The sequence below is a fragment of the Rhinolophus ferrumequinum genome, chromosome 14 (genome assembly GCF_004115265.2).
Source record: "Rhinolophus ferrumequinum isolate MPI-CBG mRhiFer1 chromosome 14, mRhiFer1_v1.p, whole genome shotgun sequence".
Taxonomy (NCBI): domain Eukaryota; kingdom Metazoa; phylum Chordata; class Mammalia; order Chiroptera; family Rhinolophidae; genus Rhinolophus; species Rhinolophus ferrumequinum.
Window position 1 is genome coordinate 40416771 of NC_046297.1, and position 25225 is coordinate 40441995.

General features: G+C 36.8%; 1 protein-coding gene across 1 annotated transcript in view; it reads right to left on the reverse strand.

The window, feature by feature from the left end:
- The window catches only part of STK3 (serine/threonine kinase 3), a 313046-nt gene that overhangs the window by 66596 nt on the left and 221225 nt on the right, over nt 1–25225 (reverse strand). Inside the window, exon 10 of the mRNA XM_033126415.1 lies at nt 14918–15093. Within this exon, the coding sequence (XP_032982306.1) occupies nt 14918–15093 (176 nt within the window). The remainder of the gene's footprint in view (nt 1–14917; nt 15094–25225) is intronic.

Below are 25225 nucleotides of genomic sequence, written 5' to 3' on the forward strand. Positions count from 1 at the left end.
TAGAGGAATATTCATTTAATTTAGAGAATATGTATTAAATTGCTACAGCTAAACTAACATACATGATACTATTTTTAAATGTTTTAGTTATAAAACAGAAACTGGAATGAAAAAATCCCATATATATCATGTTTTAAAATAGCCTTTAGCTTTTAAAATGGATGTGATTTTTTTTAACCTTTCAGAATAATGTCCTTAAATGGAGATGCTAGTATTCGGCCTGAAGTTTTCTAAGCCCCTTCACAAGAATTCTGTTTATTTCCATAGTTAAACCTTCAGATTCAACGTTTATAGGGTAAAACAACAAACAAATTATAAAATATTCCCTTGGAGGTAAAAGATGAGTATAATGTTTTGAAGTCTCATAGAATTCTAGATGGCATGAACCAGAGCTAAATAAATATATAAATATGTGCCACATGTGGGCAGTACCCGCTTAATATTTTATTAGCAAGAAGCTAGAAGTTTCATACCAAAAAGTTGGTAAAAGTAGACTTGACCTTACTGTCTTATTTAAACTCCTCTTGGAGAAACTTAAAACTAAATCTTCAAGTAAATGATCTATAAGAATTATCAGTCTGGTCCATGTGATTTGTTTGGCTCTATGTACCTGAGGCCACCAGAAATTCTGTAATCTGAGATAGTATGAATTTTGAATGTTGGTCAAACGTTTAGTCAAAAATAACTTCAGTTAAAATTTTACATTTTTACTTTCATGTTATTATTTTTGAGCCTTTTGATTCTACTACAATCAGATTTTTCAGATCAGTAGGTCTGGTCAATTTACCTGCGGGTGAAATAATCAAGCGTTCATAGGTCTATCCCTATCAGTGGTCTGGGGGCTTCTCAGGGCAGCAACTTGTTCAACTTACACATATAGCATGTATATAATTACGAGCACATGACATGTATGTAGCAAGGAAATAAAAATGTTCACTGGATAAAGATGAATGAAGGGACAAATTAAAATATTTCTGTAGATAGAAATACAACATGCTCTAAAATTATTATCAAGTTAGAAATGTTTATTCTTATAAAAGAATGCTGAATGGGAGTTTTTGGCTGCCCCTGAATTGACGAGTCAGGCTCACAGCAAGGACAAAGATGACGTACAAGCACCCCCATCTTGAAGACAGCCACCAACCAAATGGACCAAATTGCCGCCCCTGGGTTTACTGAGATGTTGCAGAAGGCGCCCCATGACTTCCAAATCATCACTAGCCATGTAAGGAGATGAGTCAGGGGAAGGGTCAGTCAAGAGCGGTGAGGTGCAGTGTTTGCTATGAGAGCTTCCAAGATATTCCAGAAGACACTGTGGGTGCTGCAGGAAGGGGAGACTGGCATTTCACTCTTGGATGACTGATACTAAACAGGGGATCTGCACACTTGCCCTGGTGCTGCCACTGCAGTAGAATTTAGCCTGGTGAAGATGTTCTTATACACCTTGACATATGTCCCTAGAAGTGTGTGTGTGGGGGGCATATTTCTGAAGACGGGAGGCTTGATGGAGCAGTCTGCACCAGCAAACCTAAGAGGGCTACAGAAATAATACACCTGGGAAGGAGAGAATGGGGAGTACCCCTCACACTCCTACCCACTCATTCATTCCATGGGACCCTAGAAATAGAACATCACTGATTCCCATGGCTTCATGCGAGAGAACACGGAGATCAGAGCGAAGCAGCAAAGGCTGCTGGTCAAAGTGCATCCATGCCCTACCTACACTGGGGTTTAAGCTGGTGGAACAGAAAGGAGGTAAGCTGCCCATTTCTGAAGTGAGAAAGGGAGCCAGGATAAGGCTAACACTCCAAGCAAACCACACATGTCGTCCACATGAAAATCACGCCAGCCGAGACATTCTGTAGCAGTTGGATCCAGATTATTCCAGAGTTATTCCAAAGTAGGTCTTCACATGACAAGGTTCAGATGATGACCTCTGTCTCTTGTGTTCCTCCTCTAATCTACCTACGCACCCGCCCACCCATCTCTCCAAGAGCTAGACAGAGGAGAGAAGAGAGGGCGCCAATTGTCTTAAATCACTTAGGTGTCCCGGCTTGAAATGTAGGATAGGGAATAATCAGGTGAGATTTAAATCAAATTTGAGATTAAAATTTTAAACTAGTCAGACGTTTACCACAAGTGACCAGAAAGTTGTAGCATTTATTCAAAGGCATAGTTAAGGGACAGAAATGAGAAGTTAGGGAGTGCATGGTTCAAAGTAGGTTTAAAGAAAAAGCTATTTCAGGTTTATTCCCAATTAATTGTAACTATTTAAAAAGTGCTTACGTATTTATTTATACCCCCGATACCAGGATGAATCCTCAAAGAGCTGATAACAAAAAACTTGTAGCTGAAACTATTCTTTTAAGTTCAAGCATAGGCTGATATGCTCCCTAATAAAAAATTTAAAAAAAGTAAAATGTTACCCATGATAAAGTCTCAAGTGACAGCTGTTACTTAAACTTGGTTCAACTTATATCCATAGCCGAATAAAGCCAGTCTCCTCTGTTCACTGTTCCTTCTCTGCCCACCTTAAATTTGGGATTTCCTAGAAATCCATTTTTGGTAACCATCTCTCTTTACTTCAAGGCTCTCTCTTGGGTGATCTCATGTGCCCTTTTTAAGCCAAATATTACCAAATCCATAGCTTCATCCTGTATTTTCAACTATCTAGTAGATTTATATGTCCTACGGACATTACAAACTTAATACATCCACAACAGAACTCATTGGCTCACTCTCCACACCCAACCTCCAAAATCTGTTCCTCCCTCCTTTCTTCCCTTTCTATTCTGTATTGCATTCAATGGCAACATTATCAATCTAATTCTCTAAATCAGAAAACTTCTTTACCTTAATCCCCTACACACAACTGGTTACCATATCCAGATGATTCTAAATGATCTAATCTAATCTTGATGACTTCTTAAATGTAGCCTCTCTTCTCTAATTCCTTTATCTTTGCCTTACCCACTCTAACAATTTCATTAGTCTTTAATGCTGTCCTCTTAGGACTCCAGTCTCTCCAATTTCTGTCTATGCTTCACCTTGACACTAAAAAACAAATTTGATAAGAGTTACTTTCCTGATAAGAATTCTGTACTAGCTATCCACTGCCCACAGGATTACGGTTAAATACTCTCTAGAAGGCTCAGCTTGGCAATTAAGGCCTTTACAACTTAGCATCATAACAGCATCACAACTTAGCATCACTTCTGCATCAAAAGCAGTATTATTTTGTTCAGTGGGCATTATTTCCTTTAGGATCTGGCCTCTGGCCCAGTTTAAGTGCGCAGAAAAGCCTTCAGTGTCGCTGGCTAAGCCGACTCATCTGCACCTCTGCCCGCCCCATGTCTGAACCCCGACTTTATTCTAATGGTCTTCAGTTTTGCTTCTACCCAGTTTGGGTTCTGTGTCATGATTTACCTATTTTCTCTCTTTCTTGATTAATAGCTTTATCTTATGACTCAAGCTAACCTTTTCACTGTTAAGTTACAGGGCAAACTGTAAAGTCATATTTCCTAGGTTCAAATTTTGGCATTGCCACCTAGAAGCTATGTGACTTTGACCAATAAACTTAATCTCTCTGTGCCTTAGTTTCTTCACTTGTTTAAAAACAATAAAAGGAGGGAGAATAACAATATGATCATCAAAGGATCATTGTCAGGGGAATGCTTTGAAATGTGTCCTCAGCACAGAGTAAGCTCTCAATATATTGTAGCTATTATGTTTACTAATACTTAGTTTATTAGCCAGAAGCAAAAGGATAGAAAAATTCTGAAGAGTCAAATTCTCCCTGCAGACAAAACTGCACATACCACTTTGAACTTAAAGAACTGGTTACTCGGCAAAACAATTTCGGATGCTGAAATTTTAAATAAACTTTATGCCGCTTCCTGTCACAGGCACAGCAGATTGTGGCAAAGTACCTAAATGAATGGAAGCTTGATAGTTTTAATGTGGAATCAAGAGGAAAAAAGTATAAATGACTATAGAAAAAGAAGAAATTCTTTCAGGTGAGTATAACTGATATAAAACACAAAAAGGAGTTCACAGGTTAACTAAGTTCTGGAAAATGCTTTAAAAATGACAACAAAAAAGGTGGATTTCTAGCATATCTAAAGAGCTGCTGTTAAATGACGACTGCTAGACTGCTAAGGGTTGCATAATAACAATAATTTCCTTAACTCGGTTATTTAAATAATATTTTTGTAGAAGATTATACCTAAAAAACAATTTGCAGACATTAATCATAATGCACTGATTTCTGCAAATCAAGGGAGAACTTATCTGCATCTTGTTTCTATTGTGCCTTATATAGATATGCTAAGGGGAAGTCAATATTCTGAGTCAAGGCAAGAATGAGGAAATGTTTAAAATCAAAAGTAAGGCAATTTCGTGAGTTTTGTACCATCATTGAAGTTCTAATGAGTTAAAGACAGTAAAGTGCTTTTCATCAAAGAATATAATCACTAAAATGACTATCTGTTTTAGATCTTAATTAGCAATGACAATTCATTGCTGACTACTCATTTCCTTTGACTGGTTAGTAAAAGAGTATGACTTACTATTAGCTTTTTACATACCGGGGGTGCCAAAAAAAAATGTATACACATTACTCGTATTCAACTTTTGTTATCGGTATATATTATTATAATTTTAATACAGTTTTTTTCCTTTCTTAAAATGTGTATGCATTTTTTTGGCCCCCTCTGTATTTATATATTTGCACCCTCGACTATTATGTAGCTTCATTTGTATTCTCACATTAAGATACACAGTTAAAAACTAAATTGAAGGACCGCAGATTAAAATTTGATACTCTAATCTGGGTTACTGAGCCTTTAGTAACACACCTTAATAATTAATAACAGCTTTAATTACAACATATCAAATTAAACAGCAGCATTACTTAATTCATAAAGAAAAAAAGTTCCTTTGTTAAGAACCATGAAAATACATCTTCAAAATAAATTAATGAAATTAAGATATCTGTTTTCCATAGTTGTTTTATCTGCTAGCATACATTAGTTTGGTACCCTCTTTATCTCCTTAAGATCTGTCTATACTTATGGGAAGAAAACATTTCTGCTATCGATGGAAAAAATTACAAAACAAAACTAATTTGCTTTTGAATCAAGAAAACTAGGTTTTGGATTAAGAAAAAAAGCTGTTATTTACTGGAAAGTCTTCCAGCATGAAGAATCCAACGTAATGAAAGTTGTCTCTTTTGATGATTAAGAGATACTATGGAAAAAGGTTGACAACCTAAAGTCAGGACAGGAGAGAAAGGTGTCAGTATTAGTTTAACCAGTCCAACAAATACAATAGGCCCCAAAAGAACTATGTACTTCTGTGAAAGGTACATGGCAGGAAGTATGATGGAAGTTAGTTATGGAAAGGGTTCTGACACTAAACTACTATGTATATTCCGAAAACTTGAATTAGGTATGAAAGTACAAAAATAATTTCAGATTTAAACAAATTTCATTTATGACAGTTAAAGTAAAAAAGTATTATCAATACAACCTGATACATGCATTACTAGTAACCTCAATCAATCCTAACAACTGACTTGAAATCTAATGGTTTATTTAAGAAGTAAACATCTTGGGGCATCAGTCTTAAATTAAAAGGTAATAAATTATATTGCCCATTCTTTGAGCCTAAATTCTACTATCGGTTCTTAACATCTCTTTTGATATAATCACCCACCAGTCCCCATCACTTATTGACTAAATATTCAAAATGAGGTTATGAACAGAAAGCCCACATAGCCAAAACAACTTCCTCAGACATCAACATTAGCCATAACACATGCTTTGCATACAGTATCTTTGTTTTAACATAGCCAGTTTTTCAACACAATCTCCTAAACAAATGCCATTTAAAAAAGAACAAATTACTATGAGAAAAGTTTATGCCTTGTAGAACTCTTCCTGGTAAGCCATTTTTCTTTTTGCCATGTGTTTTAAATATCTTAATAAATTCCAACACGGTGACAAGAAACCACACACTGCACCTGTGCTTTCTATCTGAATTAATCCAATAAGTACATGCATGCTCACTTTAATTTGTAAAGGAAATGATGGTATAGGGCATTTGAACTTGAGGTATTAATTACCTAAATAAGCAGAATTAGCCTAATGTTTCAGTAGACATTGCCTAAACACAATCACCAAGTAAAAATTTCTGAAATTATGGAAGCCTTAAACTGCATAATTAGGAATAAGAAAGCAAAATGCTCATTGTAACTTAGGTGACCAAATGGACTAAATTATACTGAGGGAAAAAAGCCAGGGTACCAGTTCAGAGATACTGAAGTTTTTGTTGTCTTGAACTACTACAGAATCAATTTAATTCAGTTTAGTTGCCAAGTGACTAATTAACTCAACATTTCTTTTCCTACTTGTATATAAACACTTATGTTTGAAGAAGGCCACCCTCCTTTCAAAACAAAAGTTATGATCGTCTTAAATGCCTCAGTAGATTGATGGGCAAAATCTTATAAAAATTCTACATGGACCTAGATAATAACATGACACCACTGTGCACACGCCACACCATCTGTTGGATATGACGGCCAGTACAGATTTCGTGAGCTGGCAAAGGACTGAAATAGTCAAGAATTCTGCAAGTATTTCAAAGTGCAGGCTTCTCATTAATTTTAATTTCCTGTTGGCTCTAAAAGGAAAGAGTGACTAGTAAAAGTACAATGTGCCACATACACTAGAGTCCGTGTCCCATGTACACCTGTAATCATAAACTCCTATCCATGGCTATCTGCTAAAACTTTTGAGATTTCGTGTTTATTTCTTCTTTACCCTACAAGAAATAAGTCTGAAGTATATACAGTTATCTTTTCATACTTTGTTAACACTCTTGCAAACATCTGGAGATACTTGATAATAATCATTTAATTAATGAAAAGCTAATCGATGACAATATGCTTAAATATTTCACTCAACTGAAGTGGTTTCCTCACTCCACACAACAAGGGACTGAAGAGATCAAGAAGTTCTTTGACTAAGGAGTACACTATAAGGGAAACATCTCTTTGCAAAGCAAAAACATGATGTGTACTTAAGTAAATAAAGCAGATGGTAGCATACTGCTACACTGGTAAGGACTGGTATCTGCTGCTGGCTTCAGTTTTTCTCTCAAGGCTTTCCACAGGGCCTGCGTTTCTGAGGGCATTCTAAAGGGCTGGCACTGCTGCAAGTATTTTTGTGGGCTCTTGTACTCCACCACTGTCTTCACTTTATTACCCTTCACAGCTCTTGGCTGCTTTGGGAGGTGAAGAGATCTGAGAAAGAAACATGTCTCCTAAAATGCCCACAGTGGCTCCAGCAGCAGGGCTGGTACTTTCTCTAGGTTTACTGCTTTCTGCATTTTGCAGCAGTGAGGACTTCTGTGGTTGTTGCTTTTTTTATTTTATTTTGTTTCTCTATAACCATACGGATTTGCCAATCCAGAAATTAGAAGTAGGACTGTAAAAAACTTAGAAAAGTCTAAGGCAAATTTATACTTGGAGGAGGCGACTTTTTTCCCGTGTTGCCCTGGAGAAGTCTTGTGTCCCTAAGCTCAAAAGAACAACACAAATTGAATAAATATTCTGTTTGAGTCAAAAATAAAAAATGGTTATTTTATCTCATTCCTCTTATGCCAGTAATTATTGTCAATCTAATTGCTTTCTTTTTTAAAAAAGTTGGAACCAATATAGTAGGTTAACAGATGGCTTTTTAAGTTTTTGTTCTTATTCCAAAATCTTTACTTATATATCTATTTAAGTATGATACTGTAACTTCTGCAAAACATGATCGACACGCTCTCTATTTAACACTAAACAATCTGGATGCTAAGGCTGTTTGGACATAATTCTAACGAACACGGAAACATTAGGCTGGTGCTATAATAAACAGATTTGCCTTTTACATTTAGTTTATAAATCTTCATAAGCACACCCTAAATGGGACTTACTTAGTGGAGTTAAAGTAATTGGTTCAATTAGTCAAATACATTCTATTCTATTTTATACTACCCCCAAATTGGTGAAATCGTAAGTTAATTCTCTCCTATCATCTCATTACATCCAAGAACATAAATGAGACAACAGTTCACAGAAAATCCAAAGGACAAATGCTAAAAGAAAATACACAAATTATGCTGCAGACAGCCCTTACGATAAAGACTGCTTCCTACTCTGCACATGTGTCTAGCAGGTGCCTCCATGAGTAAGTTTTGTCCTTTAGGAATCTGCTCTGAATACTACAAAAGACAATGTTGTGTTCGCTTTCATTTTTCTTTCTTGAAACCTGTTTTCCTACTGCAGAAGGATAAGCCTTCTGTGTCCTGGAAACAGTCAAAACAACTTGTTTTAAGCAACTCCTATTTAATAGACATAGGAATGTCTACGTTCCAGTTGTTTTGGAAGGTAGCCTTGAGATACATCTTAAAGAGGGAAGGAAGATAAACACATAAACCTTAGCACACTGTTTACTTTGATGAGTCACATTTTTTAACATCCTATATCTAATAATGTATGATGGAATGAATAAAACCAGATTTCCCTTATTATTACCAGCTGGTGTCTTAAGTGGAAATCTGTCTTTGTTTTTAGTGCATTTCCTTACTTTGTAAGCGAAATATTCCATCAAACCCTTTACACTTTGCCCCACCTCTGCTTCCTCTCTTCCTTCTCTGTTAGCCCCTCTTACACACTTTTCTTTGTCTTTTACTACAGACAAAGTAATTGCTACTACTCCTAGCAATTCTCTATTCATCTGGCAATCCTTTCTTTATTTGTTATTTATTCCCATTTACACCATCCTCAGTAGTTATTACAAACATTTTCCACTCTCCTCAATGTGATGAGAGGATTGAGCAGCTCCAGTTGACATGTGTAGTAAATGCTGGGAAAAGAATTGCTGCTCTAGTCCCTCTGTCCCTGCCTCACGCCAACTCCCTTTTCAGGGCCTGTGTAAGTCAGAAAAGAAATAATCCTGCAAAAATTGGGTCCAGTCATAGGATCTCTTGAAGCCCCTTTCCTACTGTGAGGACATTTTCTTTTTTTTTTTTCCACCTATTATTTAGTTCCTCACCTTAACCAAAATAGTACTCTTTAATCTAGTAACTCAGCTATTTCTGTTGATTAACCTTTTCTAATACATCCTGCATCTATCCCTGTTTTTGTTTCTTTTTTCTCCATTTTATTACTGCAGATGCTCCTGGATTTATGATGAGGTTATTGGAAAATACTATAAGTCAAAAATGCATTTATTAAACCTCATCTACCAAACATCATATTTTGCCTAGCCTACCTTAAACGTGCTCAGAACACAATATCCAAAAAATGCTGACAACACAGTACACTGTACAGAGTATTGGTTGTTTTACCCTTGTGACGGTGTGCCTGATGGGAAGCTGTGGTTTGCTGCCGCTGCCCAGGGCATAATGAGAGAAGATCATACCACATCTCCCTAGTCCGGGAAAAGATCAAAATTCAAAATTCTAAGTACGGTTTCTACTGAATTCACATTGTTTTCATACCATCTAAAGTTGAAAAATCCTAAGTCAAACCATTGTAAGTCAGGGACTGTCTGTATATTATTTCAAGCCTGTTTCACATAACTGATTTCCCCTACCTCTACTTTTCCTATCAGTCAAATCCTACATGCTGCCATTAAGATTAATATTGTTAAAACACTTCATGTCATCCTCCAACTTAAAAACCTTCAGTGGCTTTCTACTATCTAAAAATTCAGACTTTGCAATCTTGCACTCAGGCCTCCCCCAATCTGTCTGACCCTTTCTGCTTTATCTCCCATATTGTTCCAAATGAATTTGAAGGTCTCTACTTCATTGTCACCCAATACAACTTGTGGTTTCCTCTCTCTAAGCTTTTTATTACACTCATCATTCTTTGCAGTGCCTACATTCCTTCCTTCTGCTATCCATCCTTCAATGCATAGACAAGTCTCCATCCACAATAGTATAATTTCATAAACTACTCTAGCCTTTATGGAGTACACCTCTTATGCAAAACTACATGACATCTGAAATATTGCTCTGGATTATAACTTAACACTTAATTTATACCTTGTCTTTGTAATTTAAAAAATTATATGTATGATTTTATATATGTATATGAGGTCTGACAATTAAGTTTGAGAACTTGTTGCAACGATGTTGCTAACTTTTTTTGATAACAAAGGGATTATTCATTATGAATTTGTACCAACTGAAGAAACAGTTAATCAAGTTTACTATTTGGAAGTGCTGAAAAGGCTGCGTGAAAAAGTTAGACGACCTGAACTTTATGCCAACAATTCATGGCTCTTGAATCATGACAATACACCAGCTCACACGGCACTGTCTGCGAGGGAGTTTCTATTCAATAAACAAATGACTGTATTGGAATACTCTCCCCTACTCACCTGATCTGGCCCCCAATGACTTCTTTCTTTATCCGAAGATAAAGGAAATATTGAAAGGAAGACATTTTGATTACATTCAAGACATCAAGGATAATACGACAGCAGCTATGATGGCCATTCCAGAAAAAGAGTTCCAAAATTGCTTTGAAGGGTGGACTAGGTGCTGGCGTTGGTGCATAGCTTCCCAAGGGGAGTACTTTGAAGGTGACTGTGGTGATATTCAGCAATAGGTATGTAGCACTTTTTCTAGGATGAGTTCAAGATCTTAATTGTCCGACCTCATATGTATGTGTGTGTGTGTGTGTGTGTGTGTGTGTGTGTGTATAGTGCCTAGCATAATCTAAAGCAGAAAGTAGAACATTTATTAAATTAGTTTGTTTTCTAACAGTTTTTGGAATTTTCAGATAGAAGGACGTCAAAATCTTGATTCTGGACTGGCCTGTGACATATTTTGACTAACAAATATATGGTAGAAGTGACATTATGTGAATTCTTTTTCCCCTTATTTATTTTTTATTGTGGTAAAATATACATAAGATGAAATCCACCATTTTTTAAGTGTACAGTTCAGTGGCACTAAGTACATTCCCATTGTTATGCACCAATCACGACCATCCATTCCTGGAACTTTTTTCATCTTGCAAAACTGAAACTCTGTACCTGTTGAACAATAATGAATGTCAACTACAATTATATATATATATATATATATATATATACACACACACACACACACACACACACACACACACACACAGTTACAAGAAGCGGAGTACAGCATTAGGAATAGAGACAGTGGAAATGTAATGGCTGTGTGCGATGTCAGAGGGATAGTGGATGGGGGAAGGGTGTCGTCACTGTGTGAGGGATAGAAATGATAAATGTCTAGCTATTACATTGTTTTGTGCACCTGAAACTAATAAAAAAAATGTTTAAAAACAAACGAACAACAACCAAAAAAAAAACAGTGACTCCCCATCTTCCTCTTATCCCAGGCCCTGGCAATTCCATTCTATTTTCTGTCTCTATGAATGTGACTACTCTAGGTACCTCATGTAAGTGGAATCACACAGTATTTGTCCTTTTGTGACTGGCTATTTCCCTTTGCATAATATCTTCAAGGTTCATTCATGTGTCAGAATTTCCTTTCTTTTTAGGGTAAATAATATTCCACTGTAAGTATAGACCACATTTTATTTGTCTATTCATCCACCGACGGCCATTTGGGTTGCTTCCAACTTTTGGCTATTGTGAACACATGTTGCTATGAACATGGATGTACAAATATCTGTTTGAGTCCCTGCTTTCGCTTCTTCTGAGTCTGTACCAGAAGTGGAATTGCTGGATCACATGGTAGTTTGGGTTAATTTTTTGGAGGAATGACATACTATTTTCTTTTCTTTTTTTAAACCACAATTACTTTTCTGGGTTTTTTTGTGTGTGGGGGGGGAATATTGGGGAACAGTGTGTTTCTCCAGGGCCCATCAGCTCCAAGTTGTTGTCCTTCAATCTAGTTGTGGAGGGCGCAGCTCAGCTCCAAGTCCAGTTGCCCTTTTCAATCTTTAGTTGCAGGGGGCGCAGTCCATCATCCCATGCGGGCAACCATGTTGTTGAGAGCTCGTGCTCTAACCAACTGAACCATCTGCCCACCCCGACAGACTATTTTCCACAACGGCATTTTACATTCCCACCTAGAGTGTGCACAATGAAGGGTTCCAATTTCTCTACATCCTCACCAACACTTCTTATTCTTTCTCTCTCTCTCTCTCTCTCTCTCAATCTGTGTTTATATAATGGCCATCTTAATGGGTGTGAAGTGGTATCTCATGCTTTGGATTTGCATTTCCCTACTGATTAGTGATAGTACACATCTTTTCAATTGTTTATTTTTTGTTGTTGTTGAGTTGTAGGAGTGCTTTATATAGATCCCGAATGTTATCCCCTTATCAGACACACAATTTGCAAATGTTTCCCATTACATGAATTGCCTTTTCACTCTGTTGATAAGTGTTCCTTGATGCACAAAAGTTTTAATTTTGATGTAGTCCAATTTATCTATTTTTTCTTTTGTTGCCTGTGCTTTTGATATCATATCCAAGAAATCATTGTCAAATCCAATGTCATGAAGCTTTTTTTCCTATGTGTTTTCTAGGAGTTTTATAATTTTAGTTCTTATGTTTAGATCTTTGATTCATTTTGAGTTAATTTTTGTATACGATATAAGATAGAGCCCAACTTTATTCTTTTGCATATGGACATCCAGTTTTCCCAGCATCATTTACTGACAATACTATCCTTTCCTTATTGAATGGTCTTGGTACTCTTGTTAAAAATCATTTGACTACATATGTTTATTTCTGGGCTCTCTATTCTACTTTATTGGTCTATATGTCTGTGTGTTTTGATTACTGTAGCTTTTGTTTTGATTACTGTAGCTTTATAATAAGTTTTGAAATCAGGGAAGTATGAGACCTCCAACTTTGTTTCTCTTTCGTCAAGATTGTTTTGACTATTTGAGTCCCTTGAAATTCCTTAGGAATTTTAGGATGGATTTTTCTATTTCTGCAAAAAAACAAGTCATTGGGATTCAGATAGATATTACATTAAATCTATAGATTGCTTTGGACAATATTGACATCTTAACAATATTAAGTCTTCTAATCCAAGAGCAGCATGAGGTGTCTTTCGATGTTTTGGTGTCTTCTTTAATTATTTTCAGCAATATTTTGCAGTTTTCAGTATACAAGTCTTTCACCTCCTTGGTTAAGATGGAACCAAGGAGTATTCATTCTTTTTGATGCTATCATAAAGGGATACTGTGCAGATTCTAAGCACAGGTCTCAAGAGGCCTTACAACTTCTATTATTACCCTCTTAGCAGGCTGCTACCGCCACATAAAAATCACAGGCTCGCTTGATAGGGTCATACGGCCTAGCCAACTGTCAGCACAACTGCCAGACACATGAGTGAGATAATTTTAGATCATTCAACTCCACTCAAGCTGCCAGACAACTGCAGCCACTTGCAACACCCCAGGTGAGACCATCAGGAGAACCACTCAAACTGCTGACCCACAAAAGTGTGAGCAAATAAAATTATTTCAAGCCATTAGCAAAAACTAATTGAAACAGAATTAAATAATTTTATTTGCTATTTCTTAACAATGATAACTTTTTCATTACTTTGTAGCTCATTTCAAACTGTTTCCCAGAGGCTACTAAGATTTATTCCAACTGAGACAAGATAAAGTTCTTTGATGCTAAATATTCTACATAATTCATCATTTTCATAAATGATTTAAAGCTTGAATGTCAGCACTCTAAATAATTTATAATTTTTTAAAAGTAGATAGCTTAAGATGAAATCTTACTACTATAGGAATACAGATTTTTCTAATTTGTAACTTCATAATTGAAAAACAATAAGTAGATATTACACTTAGCATTTTTAGGCTAAACTGTGCTATTGCTAATATTTGCTAGCAATTAATACTAAATTTATTGAGGAAAGATTTTAAAACTTTATTATTTGATTATTAAAAACTCAAATAATCACAATATTTAGGAGAAAAGTACTTAAGAACATTTATAATCCCAAAGCATTTAAAGACATATTGACTAAGCAAAATGGTTTATATTGCTTAAAAATTTTAAAGATAAAAAAATTTAAAGATATATCTATATATATAATTTTATTTACTTATAAACATATTTATTAATAAGTATAGCTTTAGAGGACTGTAGTTACTTCATGTGGAAAAATCTTACAGAATAATATGCAAAACTAACAAACTATTTAAAACATGCTAAAGCAAAAATTCACTCCATAAGAATTTCTACACCATTAAAGAACTCATTTTGAGAATTTATGCTCTGAAGATGTGAAAAGAGTTGCTTTAGAATTATTTATCTGTAGTATATGCATTCTTTGAAACAAAAAGGGGCAGGGCAGAAGAAATAGAGAAAAATGTAATAAAAGAGGTGTTAAGGCACAGTTTTATATTGAAGTTTATATGCTAAATAGAAACAGAATAGGACTATTATTTCTGACAAACCAACTGGAATTAACACTTACTCAAGTAGAAACTAATTCAGTTAACTTTCAAAGTTGAGGCAAATTTCTCCAAGTCTATGTCATAAATGTCTTTGTATCATTTGTTTTGGAAACTGAATTTACTGACTGTCAGAAGTATCTCATATTTGCATTATTAAAAACATCTTTTGAAATAGTTGTCATTTTAATTTTAAAGAGTCCTAAATATTTCTCTAAATGTGGGCTACAATTTATTTAACTATAATCAATTATTTACATTTCTCAAGGACATTTCTACAAGCAAACTACAATTTCAGCATTCTCCTACTCACATATATGGCTATATATTAAATATTATACAGCCTATAATTTTATACACACACATGACTATGCATCTCTACATGACAATAAAGGAGAAAACATAAATGAGAGAATTAAAATGTACTTACAAAGTCAAAGTCTCCATCCTGAGGAACTTTCCAGTTATCAGGAAAAACATTTTTGGACATAGGATAGGGTTCATGCATGTTCTGATTGCAGTTTTCATGACTCTTATTCTTGAAATCCTGTTTATCAAAGTAGTCCATAAAAGACGGTCTTTGTACTTGTGGTGAAGTTGCATTTCCTTAGGTAAACAAAGAACATAAGGAGGGTATAAGTTCCTACACTTAAAGAAGTATGATTTTTATTCAAGTATAATTTTTTTATTGAGTAACATAATACATTTGCACTGGTCATATTCAAGACCAAATAGTCAATTTAATGAAGAACAAAGTAAAATAAGACAAGAATGAACAAACAAATATATCTAGGCCAAATAAAAATTCAACTAATGATGAGGTAGAGATCTACAATATCCTTAGATTACAGAAACATTTCAGAATTTTGGCAGAATTTTTATCATAATTTTATTTAAAGTCATTTCAGATGTATTTGACACCTGTCAAAGACAGTAAAGTTTTAAAACTTGTACTATTTTAAACATTTAAGCCTGCATTGTTACTGTCATTGTGCACCACTACCAGCTGTTAGTTATAAAGACTTAACCAGGTTCCTCTTATATCTCTTTGCTTCCTCATAGTCTTTCTGGTGAATTCAACCTCCTCCTGGACTTCCATGGTTTTACCTGTCATCATATTTGTATCTGTGACTGCCAACTCTATTTCTCTGTGACTGCCAACTCTATTTCTCTAGCCCAGAACTTGCTCCTAAATTCTATATCTGATCCCAACTGCTTGATATTAGACTACTGAATCTGAGGTGAGTTAGAGTTACCTCAAAGTTACCAGTTCTCAAGCTAGATTTAAGGTCTTTCCCTTCAATGCTACTGTTCATCTACTAAAGTCAACATTATTTACTTAATCCCCAAAGTGGTAAATTGAGAATTAACCCAGATTCCTCACTTCCTATCATACCACACTGATCATTAAGGTGTTTTAATTCTACTTCTAATACAGTTGTTTAAATCTAACCCTTTTTCCTCTATCCACCATTACTATGCTTTTAGTTTAGTTTCTAATCATTTCTTGCCAGGGCCATTGCAGCAACCTTGAAAGTGGTCTCCCTGCTTCATCCAGTTTTGATTTCAGTTTCACAGTGATAACACAGTGTGACCTTTCTAAATGAAAATCAAACTGTGTCATTCTTCTGCTTAGAATCTTTCAATGACACCTCATTTTCTACACTGAATGATTAAAGTGGAAAATAAACATTTGGAATAACTAGATTTTTAAATCTGGCTGGTATGGTCTTGATCATTTGTTTTCAAACTGGATTCCTTAAAGCCCCCGAGTTTCAAAAAACGTCCTAAAAACCATTAGTAAGGCATTCCCTATACAGTTCTCCAGATAGTAATTGGCCCTACCTTTTTCTTAAACATTTCCTGTGATGGAAAGTACAGTAAGCCTATTCGGCAACTCTTACGTTACAAGTGTTTTTGTTTAATGGAAACTTGAAATCTGTCTTTCTGTAATTTACACTCATGTTCCAAGTAAATTCCTCTCTCATATGCCAGTCCAACAAATACATATCTGAAGATGGAGATAATGGCTCCTGTCTTGGTTGTCTGTTTTTCAGCTGCAACATCCCCAGTTCCTTTCATATTACATGTTTTTCAGACTCATCATCATCTTGTTTACTTGCCTATGGAGACATTCCAGTCTCTCCATGATCCTCTAAAATCAGAGGTAATATTGCTAATAGTGATCAGGCCAATCTAGAATGCATTTGTAACAGTACTAATGCAATTTAAAACTATTGTTACCAGTAAGACAACTAAGTAACATTGTTGGCTCAGGACGAGCTATAAGGTAATGTTGGTCAAAAGAATACAGTGCTAAAAAAACCTTTATTTTTTTTTATTCTTTAGGAATATGGGATGAAACTGAATTGATGCCTACTCTACATAGCAAATCAGCAGGTCTAGAATTCTTTAAATTGAAAGGGTGGGGTGAGGAAGTTGTTAGGTCAGCACCCTATGACCCTTTTCCTAGTCCCAGCTTTTAGATGTCAGCATGCATTATTTGGTGGATTTGGAGTTTAAGTGAGTTTGCTCAGGTAAGGATGTAAGAGAGGTTGGTAATGGCAGAATTTATTCATTTAAAAATTTTCATGTCATTGCTTTAAAATGATATGATTTTTCGCTATCAAAACAGTTTTTTATTGATTTCTCATCAATTATGTGTTAAAAAAACTGCGGTAAAATAAACATAACATAAAATTAAGTGTCTTAACCTTTTAAAGGTACAGTTCAGTAGTGTTAAGTGCATTCATATAATTGTGCAACCATCACCACCATCCATCTCAGAAGTCTTTTCATTGTGTAAAACTGAAACTCTATACCCATTAAACAACAAATCCCCATTCTCCCCACCAGGCCAGCCCCAGAAACTACCATTTTAGTTTCTATATCTATGAATTTGACCACTCTAGATATCTCATATAAGTGGAATCATTAAAATATTTGTCTTTTGATGACTGGCTCATTTCACTTAACTTAATGTTCTCAAGGTTCATCCATGTTGTAGCATGCGTCAGAATTCCCTTCCTTTCTAAGCTGAATAATATTCCATTGTATGTAGATACCACATATTGTTTATCTATTCATTTGTCAATAGACACTTGGGTTTCTTCCACCTTTGGGCTATTGAAAATGATGCTGCTATGAACATGGGTGTACAAATATCTCTTTGAGACCAAGTTTTCTTCTATACATGTACAGATCCTTATTTGCAAGTGATGTTATTTCTTAATACCTACACAGAGGTTTTTTTTTCGTTTTCTTATGGATGCTTTGATGGTTGAACCTAATCTCTAATCAAATAAATCATTATGGTAAAATATAAGTAAACATGAATAATATAATTATTAGCAAAAATAATGCTTTGGGGTTTTTTTATTTTCAGTCTTTAAATATGCTTCCATCTTTACATTTTCGTTAAACTGTAAGTTCCCTAATGCAGGAACCCAAATCCTTTACCAAAATAATTCCACAAATAACTGTGACACTCAGTGAGTGGTTTTGACTACACCAGATGTTTAACACTGATGACTATGAGGAAGAGCTAATGAGATGGTATGTGGGTTTTCAACATCATGACTTTTAAATTAGTAGAGGCTACTAGTATTTCATTACTAGCAACTAAGTATTGGCATAATAAATTTGAAAAATTTTGTGACTACTACAATTTTAGAATAATCTGTCCCAGTAGAGTCAGAAGGAATCTGATCTTTAGAATATGCATGTATTAGTGGAGAAACAGGAAAAAAAACCTTTTTATCTGAAGACTCATTCTCTAATGAGAGCTGCTTAGGCTTTATAAGATTTGAAAATAAGTGTGACAAGACATCTGGGACCCAAATGGTACCCACTGAAAAGATCCTGAGACAGTCCATCAAAATTAGGATAGTATAAACACCAATATTCATAGTAAACCTTCTGAACTTAGAACACTCTCATATCTCACTTATAAAACTCATGGAAAAGGAATTTCTTAGAGAGTTTATCAAGGTATCAGCCAAAGCTGCCTTTAGATTCCTGTCAGATCAGACTTTACTAGTATGTTACAAATGAATAAAATATACAGGAGAAAGGTATAACATTTTAATGATCAATAAATGTTACATAAAGATTTTGTGTTGACGGTATTTTATCTTCAACTTCCGTCCCTAAAATCTCTTATCGTTAAAAAAAGGAACAAAGGAACAAGACAAAGAAACAAAAACTCATAGACACAGATAATAGTTTAGCGGTTACCAAAGGGTAAGTGGGGAGAGGGGTGGTAGATGAGGGTAAACGGGGTCAAACATATGGTGATGGAAGGAGACCTGACTCTGGGTAGTGAACACACAATGTGATATATAGATGATATATTACAGAATTGAATACCTGAAACCTATGTAATTGTACTAACAATTGTCACCCCAATAAACTTAATTTAAAAAAAAAGGAACTGATTAATTTGACAAGGTTACATTACTGATATTTGGACTGGACACATACAACCCATTAACATTTTCAACAGATTTTAAGAACCATTGATTTGTTTCTGGGCTTCGTTATTATAAGACATCATTCTCTATCTTCAGAATTAAAATTTGGTTCCTATGGCAACGTTTTTATTCCAAAACAGAATCCAAGAATTTATCCTCAATTATTCTCCACCTCTGACCTTTTTATGAGAATAAATAACAAAATATTACAAGTGTAACTCAACAAATTTTCTGTAAAATAACTGAGCAAATCAAATCAGGGGTGGGAGAGAGATTATCCCTTACATGTAGCCTTTGCTCAGTATTCTTTTTTTTAAGAGAAATTTTGTAATAGAATTGAATATTTATTTGCGTTTTAAGTTCCCATTTGAATCAGCGAGGCTTAAGATGGGTCACATGCATAAAGATATCTAAAAACTTTAGTGCAAGGGTTATCAATGCTTATATAGTAAAATCATAATCAGAAAGAAGAGTAAAAATGGTTTCTTTGGGAAATAACTCCTGTGCAAGTAAGAAACCCCTGAATTTCACCATTATCAACTGCATTCACAAATGTGTAAAAAAATGTTTCACTGAAGCAAATTTCCAGATGGCATTCTTTAAAAAATAAATTTAGTTTATATAGGTGCTTTGATTAAAAAAAAAACAAAAAAACAACAAAACAAAACCACATCCCTGCACTACTAATCCACTGAAGAAAGCAGCACTCCCTGAACACTGCCCCTCCCCACATCTTCCTCCACTGCCCACAGGCCAGGCCTGCACTGCTATTAGTACTTTCCCCTCCAGTCAGCATTGGCTTTACTGCAGACTCTAGTTAGTCTCCTTTGTTTGCTCCTCAACTAGGAGGCATGGAACTCTTCACCCCAGAATCTTTATAATAGCTGGTGCTGTAATGAAATTGTCAGTGGTCTTTTGATATATCAATGACTCTTATCTGAGATCTGTGTATCTGAATAAATGGAAGACTAATCTTTTCCTATTAGAAATTTAGATTTGTGGGGCAGCTACTCTAACATGGCCTACATTTCAAGAGCAACAACATGCACAGAAAAGAAGGAAGAAACAAAATCTCAAAAGTTGCTTTTCCACTACAGAAAAAAAAAATAGGGGAAACTTCAATCATTTACAAAAACCTTCACAACAAAAAGTAAGATGGGCTGGGCAGTCACTTCCTTCAGAGACCGGAAGAGTAAGGAAAAGGATGAAAAACAGGTAGTATTCTTTTCTGCAAGGAGTCAGAGAAGTAAGAATCCAATCAGAAAGTCGTGGTAAAAGAAAGGGAAGAGGCAAGCCAATCCCTGAACTGACTAAAGACAAAAAAGAATATTACTAAGGAATTTCATTTCAGAAATCTTCTCTTCCATCCCCACAGTCCTGTGCTGCTCCTAACCCTACCCCGTCAGGGGCTGCCCAGGTCATGAGACACCACTAGCGTCTTAGTGTCTCAAAGTGAAAAAGTTGCCTACCTAACATCTACAGGTTCTCGCTTCCTTGAGGTGACAGGTGTCTCTATTGTAGGGAGGAGTGACCATGTGACACAATTCTGACCAATGACACATAATATGAAGGTTTCTAGGAAAGCTCTATTTTCTTGATATAGGTACCACCCGTTTCTTCTTGCTCTTTCCTCCTGTATGAAATTTGATGGCTGAAAACTAGCACTTATTGTACAAGCAGGGAGACAAGAATAATACCCTAATGATGATGACACAAAAAGGATCGCTGCCGAGGAATGGCGGCAGCGAGGCGCACTTTCTGAATTCTCCTCCGGATCTTATTACAAATGGGACCCATAACCCATCAAAGAACTCTTTGCTCATCACACAGAACAGCTAAGAGACTCGTAGATTACTTGAAGCTAAGGATTACTTGAAGGTGCGCTAATTGGGCGAGCAGGGGAAGGAAGGAAGGGAGCGGAGTGAAAACTCGCGGCCCGCGGCGGCATCCTGGCCCCCGGCGGGGTCCCAGCCGGGGGCAGCGGCGAAAACCGCGGTGGCACCCGCAGTTCCAGGCACGCACGGGATCCCAGGGCGGAACGGAGAGCACAGAGACCAGGAGGTGGGCTCTTTCCCTGCATCCCACGGCTGATTTCTCCCGCCGGGAGGGCAGCTAGTGGGCCCTAGGGCGGACAAAGAACACAGACTCCATACCTGGGCCCCTCCCCCCCACTCTTCCAATCCTACCCCCGCCCTTCCAGAGACTTAAACTGGCCCCTGAACTGAGGAGTAGTGTCAGATTACACAGGAGCCTTAGTGCTCAGGCTCTGGGAAGCCTGACAGGCAGCCCTGACCCAGGGAAGAGGCCGGGAAGAGTGTGATTTTGGCTGGGCTAGGAGAGAAGAGACTCCTCCACCCATACCACCACCTTTTCTGGCCTGCGGGAAGAGGGTGACGCGCGTGGCTGGGCTGGGAGAGAGAAGACCCCTCCATCCCCAGCCCCCACCCTTTCTGGCCTGCCTAGGGCGGGGCAAGTGCAACTGCCGAGACACTCCCAGGGATCCGCAGTAAGGCAGACGCAGCTCTGGGCTTTCAGCAGCTCAGAAATCTCCCACCCGCACACCCCCATACACACACACACTGAAGAAGTGCCCTAAGACTCAGGAGTACTGGACACGGGGCTGGTGGGGCTACTCTCAGTGTGCATATGTGCAGGCAAGGGCAGAAACTGCACTGACTTTGTAAAAACTATCATCCAGACCCCTCAGGCCCACGCATTTAAATCTACAGTCCCAAAGTCACTCTGGGCACCAGGTGACCGGCTCTGCCTGCGCAATAAGCAGGGGGCTCTTTGGTACCGCAGAGGACAACCTGGACATTACTTGGTGGGCTTAAGCCAAGACTGGCACTGCTTTTTGTTTTGCTTTGTTTTGTTTTGTTTTGCTTTGTCTTTATATCTTTGATATCTTTGCCTGTGTCGAGTGGGGGTTATCGGGTGTTTTTACATGTGAATGTATTTGATTTTTTTTCTTTGTTGTTGTTGTTGCTGTTGTGCTTGGTGATTTGATTTGTTCTGAAACTGCCCTACCAGGGCCCAGCTTAAGAGGCACAAGATTCAACATATCCAGAGGCCAACTCCAGACCAAACCAGAGTACTACCGGGTTTGACCTACAAGTCATACACCCAGAAGGAATTCTCTGCAGGCACTAGAGCCCATAGAGGCCAAACCACATTTAAGTGGTCAACCCTCACGCAGCAGAACACCCTGCGGTGGGCAGAGCCAAGTCTCACAACAAGTCAGCCTAGGAGTTAACCCCACCTACTCACAGGCAAAAAGCAATTAAATATCTTCTTGAACAGGACAATATACACAAAACAAGAGTCACCTTTGGAGCACACGCAGAGGAGAAGAACGACGTAGTGCAAGTCAAATATAAAGGACACATACTACATAAGATAAACTAGCAAGAACTAAGAACTCTAGGGGATCTAGCTAATACATCAAAACAAACACAGAGAGTCAGCCAGAATGGGGAAACAAAGATACATGTCCCAAATACAAGAACAGAAGAAACCTCCACAACTGGAACCAAATGAAGCAGACGTAACCAACCATTCAGAGACAGAGTTCAGAACACTGGTGATAAGAATGTTTAAGGAGCTTAGAGAAGACATAAAGAAGGATGTAGAAATCATAACGAACAACCAGTTAGAACAAAAGAACACAATTCCCGAAATTAAGAACTCACTTGAAGGAATTACCAGCAGGTTAGATGAAGCAGTGGATCGAATCAGCGACTTAGAAGACAAGGTAGCAGAGATCACCCAAACGGAACAACAGAAAGAAAAAAGAATAAAAAACAATGAGGATGGCTTAAGAGACCTCTGGGATAACATCAAGCACAACAACATGCACATCATAGGAATACCAGAAGGGGAAGAGAGGAAGCAAGGGATTGAGAACATATTTGAAGTAATAATGTCCGAAAACTTCCCCAACCTGATGAAGGAAACCAACATACAAGCCCAGGAAGTGCAGAGAGTTCCAACCAGGATTAACCCAAACAGGTCCACACCAAGACACATTATAGTTAAAATGGCAAAGCTTAAAGACAAAGAGAGAATCCTAAAAGCAGCAAGCGAAAGACAGAGGGTCACATACAAGGGAACCCCCATAAGACTATCAAATGACTTTTCTACAGAAACATTGAAGGCCAGGAGGCAGTGGCAGGAGATACTCAAAGAGATGGAAAACAAAGGCCTACAACCTAGATTGCTTTATCCAGCAAGGCTATCATTTAAAGTTGATGGAGAGATAAAGAGCTTTCCAGAAAAAACTAAGCTAAAGGAATTTATTACCACCAAGCCAGCATTGCAAGAAATACTAAAAGGACTTTTCTGTAAATAGAAGAAAGATCAAAACAACCCAACTACAGATTTAAAAATGGCAATAACTATGTACCTATCAATAATCACTTTAAATGTAAACGGATTAAATGCTCCAATCAAGAGACATAGGGTGGCTGACTGGATAAGAAAGCAAGACCCATGTATATGCTGTATACAAGAGACTCACCTCAGAACAAAAGACACACACAGGCTGAAAGTGAAGGGTTGGAGTAAGATATTTCATGCAAATGGAAATGAGAAAAAAGCTGGAGTTGCAATACTTATGTCTGACAAAATAGACTTTGAAATGAAGAACATATTAAAAGACAAATATGGGCAATATATAATAATAAAGGGGTCGATCCAACAAGAGGACACAACCCTAGTAAACATCTATGCACCCAACATAGGAGCACCTAAATATATAAAACAGGTACTGACTGACATAAAGACAGAGATCAACAGTAACACTATCATAGTAGGGGACTTCAACACACCTCTGACAACAAGGGACAGGTCTTCCAGACAGAAAATCAATATGGAAACAACAGCCTTAAATGATACATTGGACCACTTGGATTTAATCGATATTTTCAGAACATTTCACCCCAATGCTGCAAAATACACCTTTTTCTCAAGCGCACATGGAACATTTTCCAAGATAGACCATATATTAGGCCACAAAACAAGTCTTGATAAATTTAAGAAAATTGAAATCATACCAATTGTCTTCTCTGATCACAATGCTATGAAATTAGAAATGAACTACAGGAAAAAAGCTGGAAGACACACCAATTCATGGAGGCTGAATAACTTATTACTAAATAACGAATGGGTCAAGCAGCAGATCAAGGAAAAAATGAAAAGATATCTCAAGACAAACAAAAATGAAAACATGACGACCCAAAATCTATGGGATGCCACGAAAGCAGTCCTAAGAGGGAAATTCATAGCTTTGCAGGCCTACCTAAAGAAACAAGAAAAATCACTAATCAACAGTTTATCTTCACACTTAAGGGATCTGGAAAAAGAACAGCAAAATAAGCCCAAAGGGAGCACAAGGAAGGAGATAATAAAGATCAAAGCAGAAATAAATGAAATAGAAACCAGAAAAACAATACAAAAGATCAATGATTCCAAGAGTTGGTTCTTAGAGAAGATAAACAAAATCGACAAACCTTTAGCCAGACTCATTAAAAAAAAGAGAGAGAGAACCCAAATTAATAAAATCAGAAATGAAAGAGGAGAAGTGACAACGGACACCGCAGAAATACAAAAAGTTTTAAGAAGTTACTATGAGCAACTATATGCCAACAAATTTGACAATCTGGAAGAAATGGACAATTTTCTAGAGGCGTATAGCCTTCCAAGGCTAACTCAAGTAGAAACAGAAAACCTGAATAGACTGATTACCACCACGGAAATTGAATCAGTAATCAACAATCTCCCAACAAACAAAAGCCCTGGACCAGATGGCTTTACAGGTGAATTTTACAAAACGTTCAAAAAAGAATTGTCACCTATTCTCCTCAAGCTCTTCCAAAAAATCCAGAAGGAGGGAAGACTCCCAAACACTTTTTACGAAGCCACTATCACCCTGATCCCAAAATCAGACAAAGACACCACAAAAAAAGAAAACTACAGGCCGATATCTCTAATGAACATAGATGCAAAAATCCTCAACAAAATATTAGCGAACAGAATTCAGCAATACGTTAAAAAGGTCATACACCATTATCAAGTGGGATTCATCCCTGGTATGCAAGGCTGGTTCAACATCCGCAAATCAATTAATGTGATACACCACATTAACAAAAGGAAAAATAAAAATCACATGATCATTTTAATAGATGCAGAAAAAGCATTTGATAAAATCCAACAGCCATTTATGATAAAAACCCTTAAGAAAGTGGGAATAGAGGGATCATATCTCAACA